The following is a 27,622-nucleotide window of genomic DNA, read 5'->3' as shown; positions in this document are numbered from 1 at the left end:
CCCCTGCCGTCCCATCGCGGCGGCGCAGCCTGGCCTCAGTTGCCGGCTGCCCGGAGGGGCCGCGTCCGGGGGTTCAGTGGGTCACCGGGGTCATCTCCCTGACCGGACCGACCCGGTTCTTAGGCCTCTGCTTGGCATGAAAGCGGCTGGGGCGGCGGGAAGGGTCTGGACTGTAGGATGCGCTTGGGTCTCGCTAGGCCTTTGCCAGCGACTTGCCGCATGACCTTGGTCGGATCCCCTCCCCCCACTTCCTGGGCCTCAGTTTTCTCATCTCCCTCACGGGACGGCCAGGAGGATCAAACCCGGGAATGCTGGGAAGGCAGAGTCCCCCGACAGCCCTCACTGTGGTCTGACCTGAATCTCCGCCCCCAACTGCACTGCCGGCCTCTCTCTCTGCAACTGCCCTCCTCACCAACTCTTGGAGGGTGACTCAGTGAGCCCCCAGCCTCCTGGCCTCCCAGCCTCCCCACCTCAGTTGGGTGATTCATCGGGGCCCTTTCTCCCTGGGGAGTGATTTTCTCAATGTTGAGTCACTGTGCCCATTCTTGGACACAGTCCAGGCAGCTTGCACATAGCCTTGGCAGAGCCCAGCCACCCCACCAACTCAGGGGGCGGCCCTCCATGCCAGCATTTCTCCCACCTTTCTGAGACATGCTCTGACATGCTCTCCCCTATTCACCCTCAGTGTCTCCCTACCCCCAGCACAATAAAGCCTGGGCCCTCAGCCTGGCGGGCCAGACCCTCTACAGCTGAACCCTCACTTGTTCATCCAGCTCTGACTCCCCTCCCCACCATTCCTTACATTTCTACTTCTTGCTCTTCTCACATCAATGACTGACTCTCACCTCCAGGCCTTTGCCCATGCCACCCCACCCCCAATACGCTCCCAGATCCTTCCCTCCTGCCTGTCATTTAGGGGCCATTTGAAGGCCCACCTCCTCTGGGAGGGCTTCCGTGGATACTACCTTATCCCTCTGGGTAGCCCTTTTTTGTGTCTTTCCTGGGAGTCACATCTGGGGACTTAGGAGAGGTGTAGAGTAAGCGATCTGGGCCAAGTCAATGTATTTTATTGAATCTTTGAAACAGGGGCAATTTATCCTGCTTATTAAGTGTAGAAAAGATTACCTGGGCTAAGGTGTGTAAAGGTTCTGGCCCCGACAAGGCCTCCCTTCCTGTTTTTGGCCTCAGTTTTCTCTTACGTAAAAGGGGATGGCCCATGTAAGGGCTGCTGGAAGGACTAGGTCTGAGTCTGAGCTCGGTGCACAATTCTCTTGGTAAATTCTGAGCATGTGTCACTGGCTCGGTCCTGGGCTCTGGACAAGCCTGGGTGAGACACAGGTGCCCAGGAGGTATCTGTTACAGCCACTGGCCAGAGTTACTTGTTCTTCAGGGGAGGCCACCTCAGACCACGGTCAACAGCCGACCCTGGCCTGGCACTGCCACCGTCTCTTGGGCTCCCAACTCCAGGCACCACCTCCATGGCACTCACCTCTTGAGAAGTTATTTTATTTTATTTTATTTTTATTTTTTTGAGACAGAGTCTCTCTCTGTCACCAGGCTGGGGTGCAGTGGCTTGATCTCAGCTCGCTGCAACCTCTGCCTCCTGGGTTCAAGCGATTCTCCCGCCTCAGCCTCCTGAGTAGATGGGACTACAGGCGTGCGCCATCATGCCCAGCTAATTTTTATTTATTTATTTATTTATTTTTATTATTTATTTATTTTTTTAGACAGAGTCTTGCTCTGTTGCCCAGACTGGAGTGCAGCGGCGCGATCTTGGCTCACTGCAAGCTCCGCCTCCTGGGTTCACGCCATTCTCCTGCCTCAGCCTCCTGAGTAGCTGGGACTACAGGCACATGCTGCCACACCCGGCTAATTTTTTGTATTTTTTAGTAGAGACGGGGTTTCACCATGTTAACTAGGATGGTCTCAATCTACTGACCTCGTGATTGGCCTGCCTCGGCCTCCCAAAGTGCTGGGATTACAGGCGTGAGCCACTGCGCCCGGCGCCCAGCTAATTTTTATATTTTTGGTAGAGACGGAATTTCGCCATGTTGGCCAGGATGGTCACGATCTCTTGACCTCATGATCCGCCCGCCTCAGCCTCCCAAAGTGCTGGGATTACAGGCGTGAGCCACTGCGCCTAGCCAAGAAGTTATTTCTTAAGTCTTACTTGAATCTCTCAAACTACAGCTCAATGACTGGGGTCCCTGGTGTGTGTTCTATCTGTCCCTCAGCTCTAAGAGTCTTTCTGTGTCAACCTTTCAGATCCAAGCATTCCTCAGAGGGTTTGAGTCCTAACTGTGCCATAGACTTGCTGTGGGATTCTGAGCAGGCCACAGCACCTCTCTAGGCCTCTGTTTCCCCATCTGTGAAATGTTATTACACTAGATTCAATAAACAAGTGCACTGCTTTCTTTCAGTGCTTGGTAGAGTGCAGAGCCCTTTCAGAAAAACCCTCTCACACAATCCCTGAAATTCCCCAACCAGCGCCCTCCCTGAGGGGCAACCAAGGCTCCTTGAAGTTGGCGCATTTAAAGGCCTTGCCGAACTCTTATAGCTAGGAGTGACCCCGTTCCAAGGACTCCTCTACTCACACAGAGATCCCTACCTCACTCCAACTCCACAATCTGTGATCCTGTGCTGGGTTCTCACCCTGACTCATGTTAGAATTGCCTGGGAACATTTTAAATGCTGACATCTGGAACCCCCATCCCAGATGTCTGCAAATGTCCCCAGGTGATTCTAATTTGCTGCCAGGTCAGAGAACCCTGGAGTAGATAATTCTCCTCCCAGGGTGACCTCTGTCCCATGGAGCTGAGGGACAGAGCTGACCCCTACAGGACGGTGTGTACATCTGGGGCTGGGAGGCTTTCACATGCATTGAGCACATACTGTGTGCCTCACACGTCATCTTCTCAACAATGATATAAGGTGGGATCTATTATTAGTCACATTTCACAGGTAAGGAAAACTGAGGCACAAAGTAACTTGCCCACAGTCACATAGCTAGTAAGTAGTCGAAATTCAAATCCAGGCCATCTCACTCCAGTCTGTACCTTAAATACATTCCTTGCTTCTTGAGCAAAAGCAGGTAAGGAAATCAGATTTCCCAGCTCCTCTTTTGTCCCCAAGAATGCAGTGGCTGAGGGTCCTACTATCCCGGTGTCTGTACCCTCTGCCCATCTCAGACACCAGGAAGCTCAGCCCCAGCCCCAGCTTTCCTCCCAGCTTCAGCTCAGGAATGCCTAGCCCAGCCCCTCTAGCCAACTCTTTTGTCTCCCCACCTTAGAGGCCACTTGGCCTGGAAAAGGTGACTCAGCTGTCAGCCTGGGTCCTGGGCCCACTCAACCTCAGGCCCTGTCCAGGAACCAGCCCTGCCTTGTTCCTAATAAAAATTACACCTCTCATTGGTAGGGACTTGTGCTGGCAAAGCATTTCCTCACCCAGGCCCCATCCAACAGCCTCAGGAGGCACAGCATTAGCCCCATTTTACAAACAAGGAAACTGAGGCTCAGATGAATGTAGATGCTTACTTGAGATGGCACAGCTGGTTACTATAGGAATGTGAACCCAGGCCTATAGATTCCAAACCCAGTGCTCTTTGCACCAAAGATGAGCAGCTACTATGTAGCCTAGCACACCCCCCCTTCTCAAACCAGGGCAGGTTCACTCTGACCATGTTCACCCTCTGCTCATAATCTTCACTGGGCTCCAAGGCAACATCCAAACCCAGTATAACATGCAAGGCTCATCCTCATGTGACTTTTTTCCTGCTGCTTCTCCTACCACTTCCTGTCCAGCCATGCCTGACTCAGCTGTGCCTGAACCACCCTGAACCTCTAACTTTTCTTCCACCTCCTTGCCTTTGCCCAACCTGTTGCCCTCCCATTTTGAATACCCTTCCAAAGGCATATCTGCCTGCCAATATCATACTTTCATTCATTTATTCATTCATGCCATAAATATTTACTGAGAATGTACTCCATGCTAAGTTTTGAGGGGAAAGAAATTTGAAAGTTAGATTCAAGATGCAGGAAGAAAACTGTCATCCAACGAGAAGTAGCCCCCACTGTCTCCCCAGTCTATAATGCCCTCTTCGTCCTTCACCTATCCCCCAGCCCTCCCTCAAGAGCAGTGCATGTCTGATTCTTCCCTGAGTCCCCATGTTCCAGCCAAGCTGGGAGCCCCGTGATGCCCAGTGAGCTCTGGTGAAGAAGCACCGTCTCTCCATCTCCCACACGTGGTCCCGGCAGACACTCCACATACGGTGAGTCTTTTCCTATCCCCCACAACGACATGCCTGCTTCCAAGGGCCTGTCTGCTGCCTGACATGCATTTATCCTGTTGCCATGGACCATGGTTACACGCCCCCACTGGAAGCCCAGGTTCAAACCCGAGCCCTTCCCTGACATGCTGGGTGACCTCAGGCAAGGCTTTGGCCCTCTCTGACCTCAGACTTCTCACAGCAGCCGCGAAGCTTGGCCTGCTTCTCTTTTAGTGCTCAGGAAGCTGAGGTGGAGGAGGCAGTATCCAGGCAGGCCTCCCTGGGCAGAAGGTACCTCTCCTGAGCAGACAGGCCTACCCAGGCACCAGGCCCAAATATATGGGCAAGGACTAGATCCTGGTATTGAAGGACCCTCAGGAGAGGCTGCGTGTGACTTGCTCTCTCTGTGACCTGGGCTATAGCCCATGGACTAAAAGAGGTCCCCACTTCCAAGGGCTCTGTGAAGGGACAATCCAAGATGCTTCCTGGAACAAACTAACATCTCTGCAGGTTCTGCCTCCATCCAGACAAACCCTTTCCTCAACACTCCAGCCCTGGAGAGGGCACGGGTGTTCACCTGGGCAGGGGTGAGCCACCCTTGGGCTGCTCTGTGCATGTGTGCATGTGTGTAAGACTGTACACAGGCTTGTAAACATGATGTGTGTGAGGGTGGAAGAGGGTGTGAGCACAGGTTTGTGTCTTTGTGAGGGTGTGTGATACTGCAGTGGTATAGCTGAACTTGTATGTGTGCACACAGATATGTCTGTATATCTACAGGGGTTGGCATGTGTGTATGTATGCAGATAGGCATGTGTCTGTGTGCAGACGTGAGTGTATATGCACACATGCAGGTATATGTGTGCAGTGGTGTGTGTACACAAGTGTCCAGGAATAGCATGTGCATGCTTTCACGTGGGAATGTGTGTACAAGTATGCGACACATGTGTATGCTCAAATTCACACCTGCCAGAGGTGCTGCCCATGGCCACCAGTCCAGGTCCAGCTCTGTGTCCACTGGCTATAGCTCCAGATGTGGGAGTAGCCCTCACAGAGAGAGGATGTGGCCATGGGCAGGTACTGGGGACAATGTGGATTTCAGCTCCTGGTGGGCAAGGCCTGTTCCCAGAGCCCTGGCAGCAGCTCTGGGTCAGGAAGGGCACAGGCTGAGTGAACTCAGGCCCAGGAGATGGGGACTGTGGGGTGGGTCAGCCACAGGCCTCATCCATTTTCATGTGATTTGCATGCATGTTTGTCTTGTCTTCAGCAGATGGCTGGCCCCATGACCCTCTGGGGGAAGGGAACCCATAGGATTCTAGTCCAGGACTAGTCTAAGACCTGCCAGCTCACAGGGGCTAAAGTCCAGGGGGCTCGAGCCCCAGCATACCTTAGGCCTTAGTCTCTGCTCCTTATCACCCATAGACCCCAAGATCCTTCCTTTTCACAGGCTTCCCTGGGCCACAGAATCATACACACATACACCCCTATGCACAATTGGAGTATTTCCATAGATACACGTCCGTGTTCCTATCACACCTACACCCCAGTCTTCTACACAGACACACATCCTCAAGCACATGCTCACACAGCTCCTACACAGAGGCACAGGTGGCCACACCTGCTTCTGTGCCTCCTCTTCGATGCCCACACTGGCTAGAGTCATCTTTTCCACACCCAAGTCTGACTCTGCCTCACCCCCACCCATATGTCTTCCTATTGCCAGCAGGACAATTGGAGCCCTGGTCCTGGCCTTCAAGGCCTTCCAGGTCCTTAAATCTGGGCAAAGCCTCCTCTCATGCTGTGCCCACACTCTGCCTTCTTGCCACACTCCCCATCACTCACCAACACTTCTCATCACCGTCTGGAAGAGCTCAACCTTCCCACCATGCTGTCAGCTCTGTTTTGCTCACTGCTGTTTTACCCCAGCAAACAGAACAAGTCTCGACCCAGAAGAATTGCTCAAAAAGACATCTACAGACTACAGAAATCAGTGGTGGAACTGCCTCCCAGCCAGGTGTGCCCCCTTTTGTAGAACTTACCCAGCTATATTTGTGTCCCTGTGTGCCTCCCCCATCAGACTGAGGCTCCTCTAGGCAGAGACTGAGTCTGATTCAGCTCCATATGTCCATGTCCAGTATAGGCCAGGAACAGAGCACAGGAATTGGGGGTGGATCAGAGGCAGTGCCTAGCGTGCAGCGATCCCCTCTATGAGGCCCAGGGATGTCTAGAAGGTGGGGCTGGTGGGGCCACCTGAACCAATTACACAAAACACGATTGTCTCAGGCAAGTGGCCTCCAGACTACTTCCTCTGCCCCATCTGAACCACTTTCTGGAGTCACTCTAGCCATTCAGCCCCTACCCTGCTTACATACTCCCAGGGACAAGGAACTCACTTTCTTACCAGTCAGTTCCTTCCCATGTGGGATGGCTCTGCCTGACATCAACTCCTCCCACAGCGCCATCCTGTCAACCCCTGATCATCCTGAGCCACAGATTCCCATGGAAACCAGAAAGAAAGATGAGCAAAAGGAGAGGCAGATGCCAGCTTTCTCAGCAGCTCTAACAACCTTTCCAGCTTTGGGCAGAGTTGGGAAAAGGAGCTCTTGCTTCTCAGCCTACCCTAGGGACAGAGGGCTCCCCCAGCCCCAACCGCCATCCTCAGGAACCTGGAGCAGCACAGAGACAGCCCCAAGAAACCTTTTTTTTTTTTTAAGATGGAGTCTCGCTCTGTCGCCCAGGCTGGAGTGCAGTGGTGCAATCTCGACTCACTGCAACCTCCACCTCTCAGGTTCAAGCAATTCTCCTGCCTCAGCCTCCCGAGTAGCTGAGATTACAGGCGCCTGCCATTACGCCCGGCTAATATTTGTATTTTTTGGTAGAGACAGGGTTTCACCATGTTGGCCAGGCTGATCTCGAACTCCTGACCTAAAGTGATCTGCCCTTCTTGGCCTCCCAAAGTGCTAAGATTACAGGCATGAGCGACCGCACGTAGCCAACCCCAAGAAACTCTTCAGCAACCTCCACTGAGCCACATCCCCTCGCTGAGCCCCCAAAGTCTCCACCCTCTCAAAAGGTTTCCCATCCACAGAGCCCTTGCTTCCATCCTAAGCCCCAGCCCATCACTAAATCCCCAGCCCCTTCACTGATCCCACACCCCTTACTGACCTCCACTCCATCTCTCATCCCCGGTGCCCCACCTCACCACAGATAAAGGTCCCAGTACTTCCCCAATCTCCTCCCCTTAGTGGCACCTCCTGCCATCCAGTCTGAAGAACCTGAAGGGGCTGCTCTGACTCTAGCCCTAGGAGTGCCGTGGATATGCCTCCTTCTGATTCTGGTAGCAGGCTGGGTAGCGGACGAAGGAGGCAGGCTGGTCCTCTGCCAAAGGCAGCCACCCAGACCCCTTCCTGCACCACCAGACAGCTGCAGCCCTGAGGCTGCTCGGCTTTCCTCCACCTGCTATTCTGGGCTGGCCCCACTCCAGGGGTGCCTCAGGCTAGAGTCAGTCCCTGACCCCAGTCCCTGCTACACACACACACACACACACGCGCACACGCACATACACACACACACACATAAAGGCTGCTAAGAGCTGAGCCCAGCAGAAATACCAAGGCAAGAAAGTCTAAGCAACAGGGACTAAGGCCCCATGCTCTGAACACTCCCTGCTAACTCAGAAACCATCACACAGGGAGGCCCCAGTCTATGGCTTCAAGGCTCCAAGAACTCCCAGAGCTTCATGTTGTTAGAAAATCAAAGCCTCTATTATAACACCCCATCATTCAGAGAGTCTGTGCTTCTTACATTCTATGAATGCGAGAACCTGGGGTCTAGAGAATGCAGAAGCCCAAGATTCTAACATTCTGTTGTCCTGACTGCCTGAGATGCCTGATTGCAGGACTCTAAGACTCCAGCACCTGGTTTCTATGCCCCTGAGAACCTAATGGTCAGTGGGCTTGAGTCTCTGTGATGCCAGGTTAAGGGGAGGGCAGCAGCAAGCACCTGTGTCTGCCTGCAGTTGGGGATACCAAGGACTGGGATTGGGAGAGCCCAAGGAAATGAACACCCACTCCTAGTGGGTGTCAAGGGAGTGATGGATGTCCTGGAGGGGGGACGCAGGGAGTGGCCAGGGTCTGGGTGGGTGACTCAGTCTAACCCCCATGCCAAACTCTCCAGCTGTGTAACCTTAGACAAGTGCCTCCTGGAGCCCCCGTTTTCTCACTTCTAAACTGGGGATCAACTGGCCTTCCTTGGAAGGTGGCTGTGAATACATAAGAAGAGGCTCAAAAGTACTTAACAGAGAGCTTGGCGCTCCCGACAGCTCAGAAAAGGATGTTGCTTGTTGTCCTCATGCCCTAGCAGGCCTCAGCATCCTCTGGCAGTGCCAGTGCCCATGGCTTGTGATAAGGGATGTTTAACCCTTTCCTGGTTGCCCAAGTGACATGAGACTCTGTCCTCAGGCCCCCACCCAAGTCTACCTCATCTCGTCTCCTCCCTCCCCACCTTCCCTGGTGGCCTGAAGTCCTTAGTGCAGAAGATAGGCCTGAAAAGAGGGAAGAGCTGGGCCCTAGCACCAGCAAGCTCTCCTACTTCTGAGCCTCAGTTTCCTCATCTCTACAATGACAGAGTGGGGCTTTCCATGGATACGTGCTGGCCCCAGGGTTCAGGCTGTGTGGCCATGGTGGCCTTGGTGGGCTGGCCTGGCAGGGAAGAGGAACCAGTGGGAGCCCCTCTCCTGGGACCAAGTGACAGGGTGGAAGTAGGGAGCAGCACGAGAATAAGCAAGGGGACCCCAATGTGGCTCCCTACACAGCAGCCCCAAATGTTAGAAAAGAAATTTATTAAGTCCATCCCTTTGTACCTGGCAAGAATATACCTCCCAGGAGACAGAGTCTCTTCTCCATGGGCCCCTCAGCCTGCCTGTTTTGTTTTGTTTTGTTTTTTTGAGACGGGGTCTCACTATGTTACCCAGGCTGATCTGGAACTCCAGGGCTCAAGTGATCCTCCTGCCTCAGCCTCCCTAGTAGCTGGAATTACAGGTGCAGGCCATGGCACCCAGCTGGACCTGGCTGCTTCTGGCAGAACCATATCCAGATATGGCCCCTGGTCCTCCCTAAATACTCCAGCATATGTGAGGTGCGTGCAAGCCTCCATCCCCTTGCTTACACCATTCCACAGGCCTGAAGAACCCTCCTCCTCCTCTCCATCAATTAAATTTTAAACAACTTTAAAGGGGAAGGGAGGGGAATGGCCATTGATGACCACCTTCTAAGTGCCAGATCTATTCTTTCATTTAATCTTCATGATATTATTAGCCCAATTTTACAGTTGATGAAACTGAGGCCTTGGGACCTAAGGTCATTTGTCTAAAGTCGTGCAGCTAGAAATGGTGGAACAGCAATTTCAACACAGCCCCTTCCAGCTCCCAAGCTTGCACTTCTTGCAGCAGGCTGACTCAGGGAAAAGAGCCCAGGGCCTCCCCCAGCTCCTTCCTTGGCTTCAGGGCCACACTTGAGCAACTCCTCCCAGCCCAACAGTCCCCCCAGCTCCAGAAGGTAGAGACCATGGTCCCCTCCTCTCCTGCCTCCTCAAGATGGAGGCAGCCTAGAGCCTGGCCACGCTTCCTGATTGATCGAAAGGCACTGTCTCTATCGGCAAAAACTCCCGTGGTGGGACTGGGAGATGTGGCATTCTGTTTCTAAGCACCCGTCGCTATGGAAGCCAGGTGCTGCCAGCCCAAGGCCTAGCAACAAGGCACGGTGTAGGGTGGAAGCCATTGTTGGGGGTTTCTGAGGCAGCCAGCAAGAGAGAGGGAGGGTGGACTCCATCTGTTCTCCGGGCTGGAGGGCTGGACCTGCTGCCTGGCTGGGCTCTCAAGGGGATGGAAGTAGAGAGGTCAAGACCAGTCAGGCCCTGAGAGACAGAGGCCCAGAGATAAGAGCAGAGAGAAGTATATAGAGAAAAACAAAGGGAGTTCAGAGACATGAAAGAGACATCATCAGACAGTGAGAGAGATTAGGGAAGGTGGAAGAAGATAGGAGCTGGCCAGAGTCGCAGAGACTGCTTAGACAGAGACCAGAGGCAGGGAGGTCCTGATTCCCAGTGGATGCCTGATTGCAGGACTCTAAGACTCCAGCACCTGGTTTCTATGCCCCTGAGAACCTAATGGTCAGTGGGCTTGAGTCTCTGTGATGCCAGGTTAAGGGGAGGGCAGCAGCAAGCACCTGTGTCTGCCTGCAGTTGGGGATACCAAGGACTGGGATTGGGAGAGCCCAAGGAAATGAACACCCACTCCTAGTGGGTGTCAAGGGAGTGATGGATGTCCTGGAGGGGGGACGCAGGGAGTGGCCAGGGTCTGGGTGGGTGACTCAGTCTAACCCCCATGCCAAACTCTCCAGCTGTGTAACCTTAGACAAGTGCCTCCTGGAGCCCCCGTTTTCTCACTTCTAAACTGGGGATCAACTGGCCTTCCTTGGAAGGTGGCTGTGAATACATAAGAAGAGGCTCAAAAGTACTTAACAGAGGGGTTGGTGCTGCTAGAGTCAGTCCCTGACCCCAGTCCCCGCTACACACACACACACACACACGCACACGCACATACACACACACACACATAAAGGCTGCTAAGAGCTGAGCCCAGCAGAAATACCAAGGCAAGAAAGTCTAAGCAACAGGGACTAAGGCCCCATGCTCTGAACACTCCCTGCTAACTCAGAAACCATCACACAGGGAGGCCCCAGTCTATGGCTTCAAGGCTCCAAGAACTCCCAGAGCTTCATGTTGTTAGAAAATCAAAGCCTCTATTATAACACCCCATCATTCAGAGAGTCTGTGCTTCTTACATTCTATGAATGCGAGAACCTGGGGTCTAGAGAATGCAGAAGCCCAAGATTCTAACATTCTGTTGTCCTGACTGCCTGAGATGCCTGATTGCAGGACTCTAAGACTCCAGCACCTGGTTTCTATGCCCCTGAGAACCTAATGGTCAGTGGGCTTGAGTCTCTGTGATGCCAGGTTAAGGGGAGGGCAGCAGCAAGCACCTGTGTCTGCCTGCAGTTGGGGATACCAAGGACTGGGATTGGGAGAGCCCAAGGAAATGAACACCCACTCCTAGTGGGTGTCAAGGGAGTGATGGATGTCCTGGAGGGGGGACGCAGGGAGTGGCCAGGGTCTGGGTGGGTGACTCAGTCTAACCCCCATGCCAAACTCTCCAGCTGTGTAACCTTAGACAAGTGCCTCCTGGAGCCCCCGTTTTCTCACTTCTAAACTGGGGATCAACTGGCCTTCCTTGGAAGGTGGCTGTGAATACATAAGAAGAGGCTCAAAAGTACTTAACAGAGAGCTTGGCGCTCCCGACAGCTCAGAAAAGGATGTTGCTTGTTGTCCTCATGCCCTAGCAGGCCTCAGCATCCTCTGGCAGTGCCAGTGCCCATGGCTTGTGATAAGGGATGTTTAACCCTTTCCTGGTTGCCCAAGTGACATGAGACTCTGTCCTCAGGCCCCCACCCAAGTCTACCTCATCTCGTCTCCTCCCTCCCCACCTTCCCTGGTGGCCTGAAGTCCTTAGTGCAGAAGATAGGCCTGAAAAGAGGGAAGAGCTGGGCCCTAGCACCAGCAAGCTCTCCTACTTCTGAGCCTCAGTTTCCTCATCTCTACAATGACAGAGTGGGGCTTTCCATGGATACGTGCTGGCCCCAGGGTTCAGGCTGTGTGGCCATGGTGGCCTTGGTGGGCTGGCCTGGCAGGGAAGAGGAACCAGTGGGAGCCCCTCTCCTGGGACCAAGTGACAGGGTGGAAGTAGGGAGCAGCACGAGAATAAGCAAGGGGACCCCAATGTGGCTCCCTACACAGCAGCCCCAAATGTTAGAAAAGAAATTTATTAAGTCCATCCCTTTGTACCTGGCAAGAATATACCTCCCAGGAGACAGAGTCTCTTCTCCATGGGCCCCTCAGCCTGCCTGTTTTGTTTTGTTTTGTTTTTTTGAGACGGGGTCTCACTATGTTACCCAGGCTGATCTGGAACTCCAGGGCTCAAGTGATCCTCCTGCCTCAGCCTCCCTAGTAGCTGGAATTACAGGTGCAGGCCATGGCACCCAGCTGGACCTGGCTGCTTCTGGCAGAACCATATCCAGATATGGCCCCTGGTCCTCCCTAAATACTCCAGCATATGTGAGGTGCGTGCAAGCCTCCATCCCCTTGCTTACACCATTCCACAGGCCTGAAGAACCCTCCTCCTCCTCTCCATCAATTAAATTTTAAACAACTTTAAAGGGGAAGGGAGGGGAATGGCCATTGATGACCACCTTCTAAGTGCCAGATCTATTCTTTCATTTAATCTTCATGATATTATTAGCCCAATTTTACAGTTGATGAAACTGAGGCCTTGGGACCTAAGGTCATTTGTCTAAAGTCGTGCAGCTAGAAATGGTGGAACAGCAATTTCAACACAGCCCCTTCCAGCTCCCAAGCTTGCACTTCTTGCAGCAGGCTGACTCAGGGAAAAGAGCCCAGGGCCTCCCCCAGCTCCTTCCTTGGCTTCAGGGCCACACTTGAGCAACTCCTCCCAGCCCAACAGTCCCCCCAGCTCCAGAAGGTAGAGACCATGGTCCCCTCCTCTCTTGCCTCCTCAAGATGGAGGCAGCCTAGAGCCTGGCCACGCTTCCTGATTGATCGAAAGGCACTGTCTCTATCGGCAAAAACTCCCGTGGTGGGACTGGGAGATGTGGCATTCTGTTTCTAAGCACCCGTCGCTATGGAAGCCAGGTGCTGCCAGCCCAAGGCCTAGCAACAAGGCACGGTGTAGGGTGGAAGCCATTGTTGGGGGTTTCTGAGGCAGCCAGCAAGAGAGAGGGAGGGTGGACTCCATCTGTTCTCCGGGCTGGAGGGCTGGACCTGCTGCCTGGCTGGGCTCTCAAGGGGATGGAAGTAGAGAGGTCAAGACCAGTCAGGCCCTGAGAGACAGAGGCCCAGAGATAAGAGCAGAGAGAAGTATATAGAGAAAAACAAAGGGAGTTCAGAGACATGAAAGAGACATCATCAGACAGTGAGAGAGATTAGGGAAGGTGGAAGAAGATAGGAGCTGGCCAGAGTCGCAGAGACTGCTTAGACAGAGACCAGAGGCAGGGAGGTCCTGATTCCCAGTGGGGCTCCACTCCTGACTCCCAGGGAGGGAGAGAGTGTGCCAGGGAGTGGGGGAGAGTCGCAGGGGAGTGACAGAGATGGATAGAGGCATGACAGGAGGAGATAAGCCCGAGGCAGGAGGCAATATAGAGACAGTAATAAAAGAGAGGAGAGAACTGGAGAGGGCCAGGTGGGTGACTCGGACGCGGAGACAGAGCAGACAGCAGTGGGGCAAAACGGCAGCAACACCAGGTCAAGGGCACTGAGGCTACCAGAGTCCTGAGCTGGCCCCAGTCCTAGGACCCTCCTCCTTAGTCTGTCCATCAGTGGCATGGGTGTTACCCCCCAGCCTCGCCTGTCCCCTAGAACACAGAATCATCTGGGCACTGAAGAGATACTTTGGAGGTCAGAGGTCACATGTTTCTCTTACCCTCAAGGGGACAGGTCTTGCCCAAGATGGAACAATGAGGTAGTGTCTGAAATAACAGGAAGTCAGGGCTTGGGAATCCCAGTCCAGAGGTCCTGGCCCACCCCCACCCCAAGTGACACCACTCCTAGTTGCCTATGGGAGCTCAGTTAGTGCAGAGAGGCACATTTGTCCCTGTACCAGGGTGAATGAGGAGATGACAGAGCCTAAGATGGGACACCTCCATAGAGGGTAGAGCTCCAGCCCTGGGATGTTTACTTCCCTCTTTCTCAATAGCAGGACCTGTGTCGGGGCCCTGGGGACCCACCAGTGACCGGTAGAACACAGCTGCCCACCCAGTGCTGGGACCAGGGGAGGCAGGTGCTGGAGAACCCAGAACAGCCTGGCCGCTCGGCGTCAGGGAAGTGGCAGGCACTTGACAGGCAACATCTCATTTAACCCTCACCAGAGCCTGTCACAGATGAGAGGGCTGAGGAAAGTGATTTGCCCTGACCTCCACCCTCCAGCAGGTGCCTGAACTGAGGCTCAATCCCAGCTCTCTTGAGGCCAGTGCAGGTGGGAGAGCCTGGCAGAGGCTCCTCCACTGGGAAAGAAGCAACCAAGAAGCAAGGTGACCAGGCCTGCTCAGGAGCCCCTCCCAGAGGGAGAGTGTGGGGTGGCCTGGGGAGGGTCCCCAGCCCTCCTCCAGCCACCACTGCTCCTAGCACCAGACATCTCCTCTCCCCTCATCAAGGTGAGTGACAGCATGCTCTCCTCTGCCCCAAGCTACCTGTCCCTAGGATTGCTAACACTGTTAGCTGCACCTGCCAGCCAGCCCTGGGAGCTCCTGTGCCCTCAGAGGCACCTGGCTGCTCTTGGTTTCTCCAGACTTACTGGAGGAATGAGACAAGATGAATTCAGCACCCACTATGTGCCCCTTTACATTTCTTATCTCATCATATCGTCTGTCAAGGTCTCCAAAGGCTCTGAGGTGGGCTTGCCTCACCTCCCCGCAGCTCCAGCCCCTGGTCCCCCTACCCACCCACCCCCAACCACCATAGTGTGACTCTTGCAGCACCCACTGAGATCTGCCTCTAGGGCAGGGCAGGATGGTAGCAGTAGGCACACAGGTGCCTTGGAACTGGGAGTTTGATTCTCAGCCTCTGTAGTGCCCAGGTTGGGGACAGTGGGGGAATCAGGGGAAGGTGTGGGGCTGGCAGGTGAATGGCAGGAGGAAGGCAGGAGCAGGGGAAGGGAGCCAGGGGAAGGCGGGCAGCGGCACACCAGCCTCGCCCCACACATACACTGTACGCACTCAGAGACTGTGCTGCTGCCCAGAACATCGACCCACGGCGCCACACTCCCCTGGGCCCCATTTCCTGGAAGGAGGCACTGCAGGGATGATCGATCGACTGTCTCCCAGCCTCCCCTTTCCACTGCCTGGAGGCTGCCGCCTCCATGCAGCTCCCCAGCCGGCCAGTGCCACAGCCAGGGTGAGATGGCCTGGGGACAATGAGCTTGGGGCAGCCTGGGGACAATGAGCCCTCTGCAACCCAGCATTCTCCTCACTCCTTAAGAACCTGGCCCAGGTAGATGGATGGTACAAGAGCCAAAATGGTGGCTCCTGTTCATGCATGCGCATGAGTACTTGTGCATGTGTGTGTGTGGGTGTGCACAGGTGAGTCAGTAGAGCAGGAGTTGTGAATGCAAGATGTGAGCCATAAGGACCTGGGTTCAAATCCCAGCTCTTCCATTTCCTGGATATGGAGCCTATGCAAGTCACTTAACCTCTCTGAGCCTGAGTTTCTGTATCGGTACAGTGGAGATGAATGGGATGACACATAGGGCTCTGCAACAATACTTGCCATACAATATTCTTTTGATACACAAGAGCTTTTATTAGTGTTACTATGAGTGTGCGTGCCTGTGTGTGCATGTGCAGGTGCCCTAGGGAGATCCAGGAGGGATTTCTGGTACTCCAGCAAGGGAGTGCAGGCTATTCCCCAACCCTCGGGCCTCCCAGAGTGGGGGCTGCAGCCAAACTCTCAGCTCAGCCTCAGAGGAAGACCTGCTGTGCCCCCCTTCTCCCCATTTCTCCCCAGACAAAACCACCTGTGCTGGACAAGGCTGCGTGGGGAGATGGATGGCTTGGAGGCCACCAGGCAGGACTGGTGATTAGGAGGCTAACAGCCTAGCATCCGGAGAGGAATGGGAGGGAGGTTGAGCTGCGGAGCCATCCATCAAGGCTGGCAGGCCCAACCATGCTGCACAGCGGGGTGGGAGAGGCAAGGGGAGAGCCGCGAGGTGGGGCCATGTAGACAAGCCGAGGGCCAGACAGCCAGGCCCAGCCCAGCCACTGACCTGTTGTAACCCTGAATAAGTCACTGTTACCTCAGGACCTCAGTTTCTTCATCAGGACAATGGGGATAAAGGTTTCTTCTGCCTGGATAAGTTCCAGCACAGCAGGCCCAGTATCAGGCCCCAGGGCCAGAAGGAGCCCTGAGGAGAATGTGAGGGGCTCAGGGGGGCCCATGCCTTCTATAGGTGCCTAACTCAGCCAAAGGCTCCTGAGAGAGGGAGAAGAGGATGGAGCACAGAGTCTGGGCTGGGTCTCCAAAATCCCAAGTTTGAATCCACCTCTGACCTTAATGCCTTGCTGGCCCTGGCCAAGCCCCTGACTTCCCAGATCCTTCCCTGGATGCTCACCTCCACCCCACCCCTGCCCCCAAACAGGCCAGTCTGCCAGACACAGCCCTCGCTGATGCAAATTTCATTCAAACTGAGGGCAACGTCACCCATGGGCTCTCCTTACCTTTCTCAGAGGTAGTGACTACCTGGGAAAATCCTGGCCAGCAAGTTTGGGGCAAGAGGTCCCAGCTAGAGTCCAGCAGGATGCAGGCAGAGCCTGTAGTCTCAGTCTGTCTCTAGTGACTTAAGCTTGAGCAAGTCACTTTCCCACCCTGGGCCTGTTTCCCCATCTCTCAAATGAACCTTCCCATTTAAAAATCAAAGAAGCAACAACAAAAATCTTCAGGGCTCCTCTTCCCCCAGGGACAAACTGCAAACTCCTCACTGCATCCACTCCCTCCCAGTCCTTCTCGTGCCTCGATTCCTCCCATGTTCTCCACTCCCCATCTCACACTTAGGCCACTCTGAACATCTGTCGCTCCCCCATCCCATGCTGCTTCATCTCTGACCTTGCCTCTCCACTGAAAACCTCCTCCCCACTCATCAGGGTCAGCAGCCACTTGCACAGCCCCCGGCCCAGCTGGGTCAGGCCCTCTCGCCAAGCCATCAGTGGTCCCCACACAGCTTCCCTGAGGCCTAGACCAGAAGGTGGCTGTCCCCCACCTCACTCAGCTCCCTGGGGTGAGGGCTGAGCCTGGCTTTATTCCCAGAGGAGGGGAAAAGGGTTGGCAGCCTAGGGCCTCAAACAGGAACAGGGCTCAGAGGAAGTGGGAGGAGGGCAAAGAGGAGGGATGGAGGAATGAAAAGAAGGGGAGAAGGAAGGAAACAACTGTCCCCAAGGTCCCTCTGGATGGAACAATCTGAATGAACTCCAGTCCATGCCAGATGCAGCCCCATGCCCTGGCCCCTGCCCCTCCCACTTCCCCATCTCCCTCAGGCCCCAGCCCCGCTCACACACACCAGTACAAAGGCCCAGAGCCAAAGGGGTCTCTGGCCTCTGCGGCTGAGCCCTGAGTGGAGGCTAAGAGTGCCACGTGGTCGTCATAGTGATGTTGGATGCTGTCATTACTAATTCATCACCTGAACCCTGGGAGGCCTATGAGGTGTGAGGAGAGCTGGTCAGAGCCGATCAGAGCAGCCACTGGGCACGGGTGTCTTGGGGTCTCAGATCTGGGGGAGGAGCAGGGATCTGCTCCATCACCCCAATCCAGCTGTACCCTTCCCTCAGCCTCCCAACACCCTGGTAATAGAAGCACAGATCTGCTTCCGTCTGTTGTGTGCACCTACTGTGTGTCCAGCTCGGTCCAACTGCAGAGGCGGCCTCAGTGAAGGCCATGATAGGAGCCTCCCACCCAGCCTCTGTGAGCAGCGCAGGGCATGTCCCTCCTGATGTCACAGGAGCTAAGGAGGGGTGGAGGGAAGAAGGAGGGAGTTCATATGTTGTGCCTCCTCCTGGCAGGCATGTACCAGGCATCTTTAAAATGTAGTTCATTTAATTCTCCCAGAAAATCTGCAGGGTCAGAATCATTACTCCATTTTATGGATGCCAGCCGTCCTCTCCGCCTCAGCCCTCCCAGCCAATCCTCTGGGAAGCCTTTCAGGATGCCCCACCCTGACTTATCACTACCTTCTCTGAACTGCCAGCAATGGTGGATGAGGGTTCTGGTCTCCCCCATCAGATTGGGCTGGGGGCTCCTCCTCCTCCTGCCCCAGGTTATGGACGAACCAAGGGCAGATCTTCCCACATAGCTACCTTCCTGGCAACCAGAAGACCACCCTCATCCAAGCAGGCTGGAGTTGTGATTCTGATCCCTCCCAGGACATTCCCTGGAAGTCACCTCCTCCTCAGCCTGGAGGATAAATGCCAGACTCTTACCTGTGAGGCACCCCTGCAACCTTCCCACCCGCCCCCACACAGACCCTATTTTTTTTCCGCTTTAAATTTTTTTAAGTAGAGATAGGGTATTGCTAAGTTACCCAGGCTGGTCTTGAACTCCTGGCCTCAAGTGATCCTCCCCCGTCAGCTTCCCAAAGTGCTGGGGATTACAGGCATGAGACACCACACCCAGCCTATACTGCCTATTTTCTTCACTCACAACCTCAGGAAAATGAACTTTTTTTTGGAGCAGAAGAATGGGAACAAAATTAACACGCAGTCACACAACAAAGCATTTACTGAACACCTACTTTGTGCGGTCCTATGAATGGAGCTTGGGATATAACAGTGAACAACACAAACCAAACTTAATCCCTGCTTTGTGAAGTTTTTGGTCTAGTAGAGTCAGCACTGAGTCTTCTAATTTTTTCCCTTTTTTTTTTTTTTTTTTTTTTTTTTAGAGAGAGAGACTGAGAGACAGGGTCTCCCTACGTTGCCCAGGCTGCCCTCAAAACTACTGGGCTGAAGCGCTCTGTCTCAGCTTCCCAAAGTATTGGGATGACAGGTGTGAGCCACTGTGCCCAGCTGAGCACTAACTCTTGCTTTGCACATTTTAGCCCACTCAACTCTTACAATATGCATGCAGGTGGATGCTATCGTGCCCACTTTGTAGTGGAGGAGACGGCAAAGCTTAGGGTGATAAAGGAACCTGCCCAAGCCCACATGCTGGCAACTTGCAAAGGCAGGAGTCACACCCAGTTGTGTCTGACTCCCAAGTCTCATTCTTCGTCTGCTGCTGGGTGAGGAGGCAGTCACAGAGCTAATCCCTGCCCTCACAGAGTTTACAATCTAGTGTTGCCGTCCCAGTTCTCCGATAAGCATCACTGGGAAGTGTTCTTGAGTCTGATCCAAAGCCCTCCTGCTGCAGCTCTGACTCGGCCTTTCTTCCTTAGGACCTCAGTGGGGCGGAGGATCAGCTTTCATCTCCTTGCAGACACCTGGGGTGCTCCCATGAGTTCCCAGTCTTTTTTCCACCCCCACCTTGCACAGAGGCCTCCCCCACAGGAGAGAGTGAGGTGTGTGCTCTAAAAATACCTTAATCCCTCCCTGCTCGCGCTCTAATTAAGCTGAGTGAGTCACTACTTTAAGTAATTTATTGCTCGTTACATAATTGCTTTAATATTCAGTTCTAGAACTGGGGAACAAAAGTGACCCCCTTCTTTTCAGGGAATTGTTAATCCATAGAGTGGGTTTATGGCCCCTGGTCGGGGGGAGGATGGGGAGAGGAGTGGACCATCTTGGCCAGCCCTTGCTACAGTCTGGACAATATATGGCCATTTCCACCAGGACCACAGTGCACACCTGGTCAAAGGAGGGGCAGGTTTGTGGAAACACCAACTCCCTAGCCCGTCACCCACTCTATGGGTTTGTGAAGCCACCACTTCCAGCCGATCCAGCCCTCACATCCAAGACTTGCCCTCAGGAGACCAAGGCCTGAGCATCCCTTCCCCTGCCTGGCTGCACTGCCTCTGCCAGGAACCAAGGCCCAGAGAGAGTAAGCAGTTCCCTGGCAACTTCCAGCATGTCGGAGGCACCCCCACTCCATGTGCCCAGGTTTTCAGTCCAAGGAAAACCTAGTACCTCTCACACTCCTATAAGAAGTCCCCCCTCAAAGGGACTGACTACAAAGGGCACAAGGGAAGTTTGCTGGGATAAAAATATTATTTTCTGAATTGTCATGGTGGTTATGACTGTATATATTTATCAAAACTCATTATACACTTTAAATTGGTGATTTTATCGTATGTAAATTATGCCTCCATAAAACAGGTGTAAAAAATTAAAAATAAATTTTGAAAAAGTAGTCACACCCCTACCTTCTGAGCCCCCACAGCAGTAACAGCTGTGCAGAACTGGCAGCCGTGCAGAAACTAAGGAGGGGTGGGGCACAGAGCCCACTATGGAGGCACATAGTAGGTGCTCACACAAGAGGTGTTTGTTTCACTAAGTGCCAATTAGCAAGGACCCACTAGGCACCTCCTGAGTGCATTTCCACATCCTTGATCTCATTAGCTCTCTCCCTGCTCTCACACAACCTGGAGAGGGAGCCAGGTACATTACACACTGTGTCTCATTTAGTCCTCATGGCAGCCCTAATGAGGTGGGCTCTATTATCCTCTCCTTTCTACAGATGAGGGAACAAAGGTGGCAGAACTTGCACAGTCCTGCAGCTAAGAAGTAAAGGAGCAGAGATCTGAACCAAGAGACAGTCCTCAAGGCTTGTACTCCTAAGCACATCCTTTCACTACCTCCCTTCACAATACTCAGTGGCACGGGTTAGGACCCCAGGCATGGATGACGTGCCCACTGACCCCAGGCCTTGAATAACGAGGATTTCACTGGACTTATAATGAGGATTTCACTTAGAAGTAGGGGTAGGGCACAGCCAAGCAGAGAAGCAGAGTGAGTATGTGTGAGCTCCGAGAGGTGGCAAGGGGCAAGGCCAGCTCTGGGAAGGAGGGAACTGGGTCAGGCAGCAAGCCTGGAAGAAACATAAGAGAAATCAGGCAGGGTCTGAGAAAATGAGGCAGAGGGCATTTGGCTGTGTCCTGTCTGTGGGTTTAAATGTCTTCTGAGGTTGGGCGCAGTGGCTCATGCCTGTAATCCCAGCACTTTGGAAGGCCAAGGCAGGAGGATCACCTGAGCTCAGGAGTTCAAGACCAGCTTGGCCAACATGGTGAAACCCCGTCTCTGCTAAAAATACAAAAATTAGCCAGGCGTGATGGTGAGCACCTGTAATCCCAGCTACTCAGGAGGCTCAGGCAGGAGAACTACTTGAACCTGGGAGGTGGAAGTTGCAGTGGGCCAATATAGTGCCACTGTCCTCCAGCCTGGGTGACAGAACGAGACTCTGTCTCAAAAAATAATAAATACAGAAATAAATATCTTCTGAGGCCCTGAGTAGCTGGGGCTCCTCACAGCTATTCCTAACTCACTTCCCCCCAAATTTGCCTCTGTCCAGTTTTTTGTTTTTGTTTTTGTTTTTGGCCCTAATCACCCACTCACACCCACAATCACCACCTCACCGAGCAGAGGCAAAATCCTCCATCCCAAAACTTGACAGAAACTCATTGGAAAACAGTCAGTGATGCCATGTGGCAGGAAGCACTCGAAGGCTGGGGAGTATGGAAAGGCCGCTATCAAGGAGACAGAAGTCTTCCTGGAAGACCTGAAGAATGACAGGAATTAACCAGGTAAAAAGAGGAGGGCACTGAGGAAGGGCATTCCAGGCACAGGGAACAGCATGGTGCGGGTCTCTCAACCCAGAGGTGAGAGACGCTGCACAGATGGGGAAGCACAGGTGGCTCGCTCTGGCTATTTTGGCATCTGTGTATATGTCAAGTGTGAGTGCTTCCCTGGGATGTGCCACACGTGTGCTGAATCGTACCTGTGTAGCATCTCCAGATGTGTATACCTGTGTCATGTGCATTGGTGTTCCCATTTGTTCTGTTCATTTCTGGGTCACTTTTTGGAATGATCGTGTGTCTGCTTTTCAGCATCTGTTGGTGTCTGTGTTGTGTGTGTACTGTGGGTCTCTCTCTGTGCTATGGTCTGCTTCTTCGTGTGGGGAGTTCTGTGCTATTGGGTTTTTCCTATCTGTGTATTTATATTGGTGTTTAAGTCCCTATGCCTAGATTGTGTCTGGGTTTTGGTGTGTTGTTTGTTTGTGTCCCTTATCTCAGGCAGCTGGGGTCTGGAGGAGAAGCTGGGGCAGGCAGGTACTGGAGCTGGGATCTAGTGGCACACAATAGCACCTAATGATTGTCAAGCACTTAGAGTGGGGCAGAAAGCTGCAGGGGAGATGCTAATTAGCACTGAAAATGAGTCAGCTGCCCAGGCCCAGAGAGGCTGACACAACATGGGTGAGTTGGCTGGGCCAAGGTCCCTCAACTCCCAGCACCATAAGGGGCTGCCCTCACTGACTCGCCTCCCAGGGAGGCTCAAGGCCCAGGCTCTGGACAGCAAGAAGGACTGAGATCCAACTCTAGGAGGAAGGTCTTCAAAGGGAGGTCTTTTATCAGATTTGGCAGTGGAGGGGTCATAGTGTTATTAAGAGATAGGCAGCGGTGACACAGGTTTGCTTTAGGGGCCATTGTCTGAGGGGGTGGTTATGGGTGCCATGGATGAATGCTCCAGAGAGTGAAAGCCACAGGCAGCATGAGGCAGGGAGGGATGTCCCTAGAGGAGGGTCTGGAGCTGCCACACACCTGCACTGGTGGGCAGACACTGAGGAACTAGGGCCTTAGCTCAGGCAGGTGAGCCAGGAGGTAGCGGCTGTCACTCCTCCTCTGGCCCATTAATGCAACTCACATGTCCCCGGCCAACCCTAATACTGCCTCTCACCTGGGTCTAGCCCCCCTACTTCACCCATCATTTGGAGCTTCCTAACCCCAAAGCAAACCATGGCCTGACCCTGCTTAAACTTTCCTCTGCTTCCCTTTGTGAGCTGGGCCTTCACTCCCTTCCTCTCCACCGCCAGGCCCTTCCTCCAGCCCAGGAGCCCTGAACCTGCCATCCTTGACTTCTTGCTGCTCACACCTTTGCTCTTGCAGGGCTCTTTGCCTGGAATACCCTTCCTCTTCTCCTCCACCTGGAAAACTCTCATTTGTTCTTTAAGGTTAAGACCCAGCATTGCCTCCTCAGGAAGGGTCCTCATCAGCGGTCCCATCACTCACCCCACAAAATTGATTGTCTGCATCTGGGTGTGCCTGTCTCTAACGAAGCTGACAGCAAGGGCTGTCAGGTCTATCTCCATGGCCAGGGTGACAAGCACAGGCAGAGCACACCAGGGAACCCTCAAGGCCAGTTGGGATGAATGAGCAGGTGGCTTGGTGGGGGCTCCAGGGCACACTGTGTTCTGAGAATGACATTCTTCAGCAGCCCCTGCGCTGCCCAGATATGGAGCATGGCGGTCAAGGTAGGAAGCAGCTCTCAGCCCGAGAGTGGATAACGCCCATATGAGTCCACTCAGGAGACCTCAGTGAATGTGACAAAGTGAGTGTTCAGGCCAGGCGCGGTGGCTCACACCTGTAATCCCAGCACTTTGGGAGGCCGAGACAGACAGATCACCTGAGAGCAGGAGTTCGAGACCAGCCTGGCCAATATGGTGAAACTCCATCTCTACCAAAAGTACAAAAATTAGCCGGGCATGCTGGCAGGTGCCTGTAATCCCAGCTACTTGGGAGGCTGAAGCAGGAGAATCACTTGAACCCAGGAGGTGGAGGTTGCAGTGAGCCGAGATCACACCACTGCACTCCAGCCTGGGCAACAGAGCAAGACTGTCTCAAAAAAGAAACAAACAAACAAACAAACAAACAGACAAGTGAGTGTTCAGATCAGAGGCAGGGCCTGGCTTCTGACTCCAATTCTGATACCAACAGGCTGTGTGACCTTGGGGGCAAGTCCACACTCTCTCTGTTCTTCAATTTCCCATCATCTATTTGTCCCTCCACCTCCAATCTCTAACCTTTGCTGCCGGGTTGTGTGCCCTGGAGGCTAACTTCTACGTGGCAGCTTCATCCAGGGCTCCCTTGCCCCCTGGCATCCAGATGAATTCTGCCAGTGAGGGTCAGGGTGCTGGCAGGAGAGCAAAGGGTGAGAAGAATGCAGGCTCACTGCGGGTATTCACCCCCTCACCCACCTGCCTCCTTTGACAAGCAGTGGCTGCAGCCACAGCTCCTGCAGGGCAGCCCTATCTCCAGGGCTCTGGCTCATGGAGCTGGGCACTCTCCTTGCCCCTTCTCCACCAACACCCCTGGCCCCTTGAATGCCAGTTCTGAGTACCTTGACATGTCCTGCTGGTTCCCTTAAGCCTTCCCCATCTCCATAATAGTTGCTTCACTAACTGTCTTCAGTTAAACCATTTAAGTGTGTCATCTGTTTCCCCTCTACAAAATAGGGTTAGCCCCTTGAAGGATTATTTAAGGAGGTGATTAAACAAGGTCATTTTTAAAACATAAAGGTCACTCTGTAAACCTTAGTTCTCTCCATCTGGATCCCAGATCCCACCCCACTGAGAGGTTTTGTTTGCTTGTTTGTTTGAGACAGAGTTTTGCTCTTGTTGCCTAGGCTGGAGTGCAAAGGCATGATCTAGGCTCACTGCAACCTCTGCCTCCTGGGTTCAAGCGATTCTCCTGCCTCAGCCCCCTGAGTAGCTGGGATTACAGGCATCAACCACCATGCCCAGCTAATTCTGCATTTTTAGTAAAGACAGAGTTTCTCCATGTTGGCCAGGCTGGTCTCGAACTCCCCACCTCAGGTGATCCACCCCCCTCGGCCTCCCAAAGTACTGGGATTACAGGCGTGAGCCACTACGCCTGGCCCACTGAGAGTTTTAAGATAACTCTGAATTACCTGACCTGGGAAGGAGGTGGTACCCAACTGCTGCTTCTCTCCTCTCCTACCCTAATTCCTGCCCAGACCCCAACTCCAGGAAGCCTCTCCTCTGCCCCAACCAGAGCCCATGTTTGAGCCCCACAACCATGGACCTCCCACCCTGGAGCCCCGCATGATTCGGGATCTGCCTCCCTGTTTCTTCCTGCGAGTGCTCAACAGCAGAGCCGCCTTGGACTTGTCCAGTCCTCCCCATCCTACCCCTACTGTACCCCGGAGGGTCCTCCCATCCAGCCCCTGCCTCCAGCCCCAAACCTCCAGGAAGACAAATTTCCCTCCAGTTCTCCAGGGAATGGGATCTCCCTGCTTCCAGGTGCGCAATCTAACCTTGCGCCTTCCACTGCCCAGGACACTGGGAGCATTCTGTGAACTCAATCCTCCCCAGGCCCAAGAGAGCTGGGGCACGTTCTTCTCTGGCCCCCCGTGGCAGCTACAGTTTGAAGGGACTCAAGATCATCTGCAACCAACTTCCTCGCTAGAGTAGGCACCTCGTTTACAGCCTTGCTAACCAGGCTCTCCCGCCCCTGCTCATGCCTCCCCACTATGGGCAGGAAACTCATCCCTCTCTCCCAAGCAGCCCTTTCCCTAAGGGACTGCCCTGCCACCCTCACATTGAACCCAGCTGGGCCTCCAGGACTGCCCCAAATGCCAGCACTGTCTCAGTAATAAGCGCTCAAAGAGAGATAATAGGGAAAGCCTTGAATGTTACAACGGTGGAAACCTAAAAAACAAACAGAAATGAAACAAAAGCAACTACTGCAAAGAAGAAATTGAGGCTTCCAGAGGAGCCCCCTCCACTGGCCTCACTTCACCACTGGGCTCCTCTCCATGGAGTCTCCATGCTCCATGGAACAGTGGACTTCACACGTCCCTAGGAGGGATCTCAGAGCATGCAGAAGCTCTGGTAAAAACTTCAAAGGCAGCCTCTGAGGCCCAGGAGGCATGGAAATGGCCAGGTGCAGGAGGTGGCTTCACATCACAGACTTGGCTCTCCTCTGAGCTCCTCACCTGCTCTAGGAGCTGGAGGGAGGGCAGCCTTCCAGGTCAGACACTCCCCTCTCTGCTCCAAGCCCTATCATCTCATCCTGGGTCCTGCTGGGTGACCTTGGGTTAATCATTACACCTCTCTGGACTTCAGTAGTTGCATCAGTACAAGAGGACCGTGCTGGGAGTCCCTGAAACTCTCTAAGTGTGACCATTAAGAGTTCCTGGGGAGAACGGAACCTAGACACTTCCCAGCCATGTCCAGCTGCTCAATCCGATAGACTAGGACCCTGGCTGGCCCAACCTGAGACTGAACACAAAGCCTGACTCTGGCCCAGAGTCCTCTGAAGAAAGCCCAGCCCTTCAAGGATCTCTACCTACAGGAAGGCGGGACCAGGAGAAAAAGTGTTGAATAGCCAGACATTAGGCATGGCCTTAATGTTTAGCACAGAAAGTGTCTGGGCCTTCACACACACACATTCTCTCATCCCTGCGCTCACATTCAGACACGGGCATCTGTATACACAGGGAACACACATACAGTTTCACTGGAACATATGTATATGGCACTCTACACACATGTACACACACAAGCCACACTCACATGCATATAACTATTTACCAAAATCAGACATAAAAATGCAGTCATGGCTGGATGCAGTGGCTCATGCCTGTAATCCTAGTACTTTGGGTGGCCGAGGTGGGTGGATCATTTGAGGTCAGGAGTTCGAGACCAGCCTGGCCAACATGGTGAAGCTCCACCTCTACTAAAAATACAAAAATTATGCAGGTGTAGTGGTGCATGCCTGTAGTCCCAGCTACTCGGGAGGCTGAGGCAGGAGAATCACTTGAACCTGGGAGGCAGAGGTTGCAGCGAGCCAAGATTGTGCCACTGCACTCCAGTCTGGGTGAGGGTGTGAGACCCTGTCTCAAAACTAAACTAAAGAAGGACACTCACATGCTCACACATATGAGTATGTTCACACTTTTATACGAACACTGACCCACACATTCTCACCCTCTCAGACCAGCATACACACATGCACAACTGGAAGCTCACATTCAGGTACACATACACACACTGAGACACAGACATGAATAAACCAAACAATATCCCCAACGCCTCAGTATCAAGCAAGTCATGACCCAAAAGAAACCCAGACCCCAAATGCAATGTCATTCTAGATGCATTTCCAAACCTTAGCCTGTCACAGAACCATGAGGAGAAAATTTCCTCTGGCTTAACTCAGTAGGTCTGTCCCTTCTGATTGGGGTCCAACCTCTCCTCAGCCTTCATTCCTCCCAACGCCATTTCAGCAGGGCCTCTCATCCTGGGCTCAATGGAGGTGAAGAACAATGGGCTATCCTCCTCTCCATCCTTCATCTCTGCCACTTGTCCAACACTTCTACTGGCCCTTCAAACATAAGGAAGATTCAGGCTGGAATGGACTGTATGTGACAGCACCCCCTTCTGAGACATGTGATATTACAGCACAGCTTTATGGTATAAGTTATCACTCCTCAGCCTGAGGCAGAGAAGAGTAGGAGAGAAAGAGGAAGATGGGCTGGGTGCAGTGGCTCACACCTATAATCCCAGCACTTTGGGAGGCCCAGGCGGGAGGATAACTTCAGCCCAGGAATTCGAGGCTGCAGCGAGCTATTATGGCACCACTGTACTCCAGCCAGCAAGACACTGTCTCTACTAAAAAAAAAAAAAGAAAGAAAGAAAAAAAAAAAGGGGGGGCCGGGCACGGTGGCTCAAGCCTGTAATCCCAGCACTTTGGGAGGCCGAGACGGGCGGATCACGAGGTCAGGAGATCGAGACCATCCTGGC

The 27,622-nt window shown here is 53.5% G+C and overlaps 1 protein-coding gene across 1 annotated transcript in view; it reads right to left on the bottom strand.

Moving 5' to 3' along the window:
- Positions 1-27,622, bottom strand: part of PDE2A (phosphodiesterase 2A, cGMP-stimulated) — a 103,904-nt gene that overhangs the window by 69,001 nt on the left and 7,281 nt on the right. Inside the window, exon 3 of the mRNA XM_011993656.1 lies at positions 126-165. Within this exon, the coding sequence (XP_011849046.1) occupies positions 126-165 (40 nt within the window). The remainder of the gene's footprint in view (positions 1-125; positions 166-27,622) is intronic.

Source organism: Mandrillus leucophaeus, unplaced genomic scaffold (genome assembly GCF_000951045.1).
Source record: "Mandrillus leucophaeus isolate KB7577 unplaced genomic scaffold, Mleu.le_1.0 Scaffold432, whole genome shotgun sequence".
Classification (NCBI taxonomy): domain Eukaryota; kingdom Metazoa; phylum Chordata; class Mammalia; order Primates; family Cercopithecidae; genus Mandrillus; species Mandrillus leucophaeus.
Note: the sequence above shows the minus strand (reverse complement) of the source record. Positions and strands in the feature narration are given on the sequence as shown.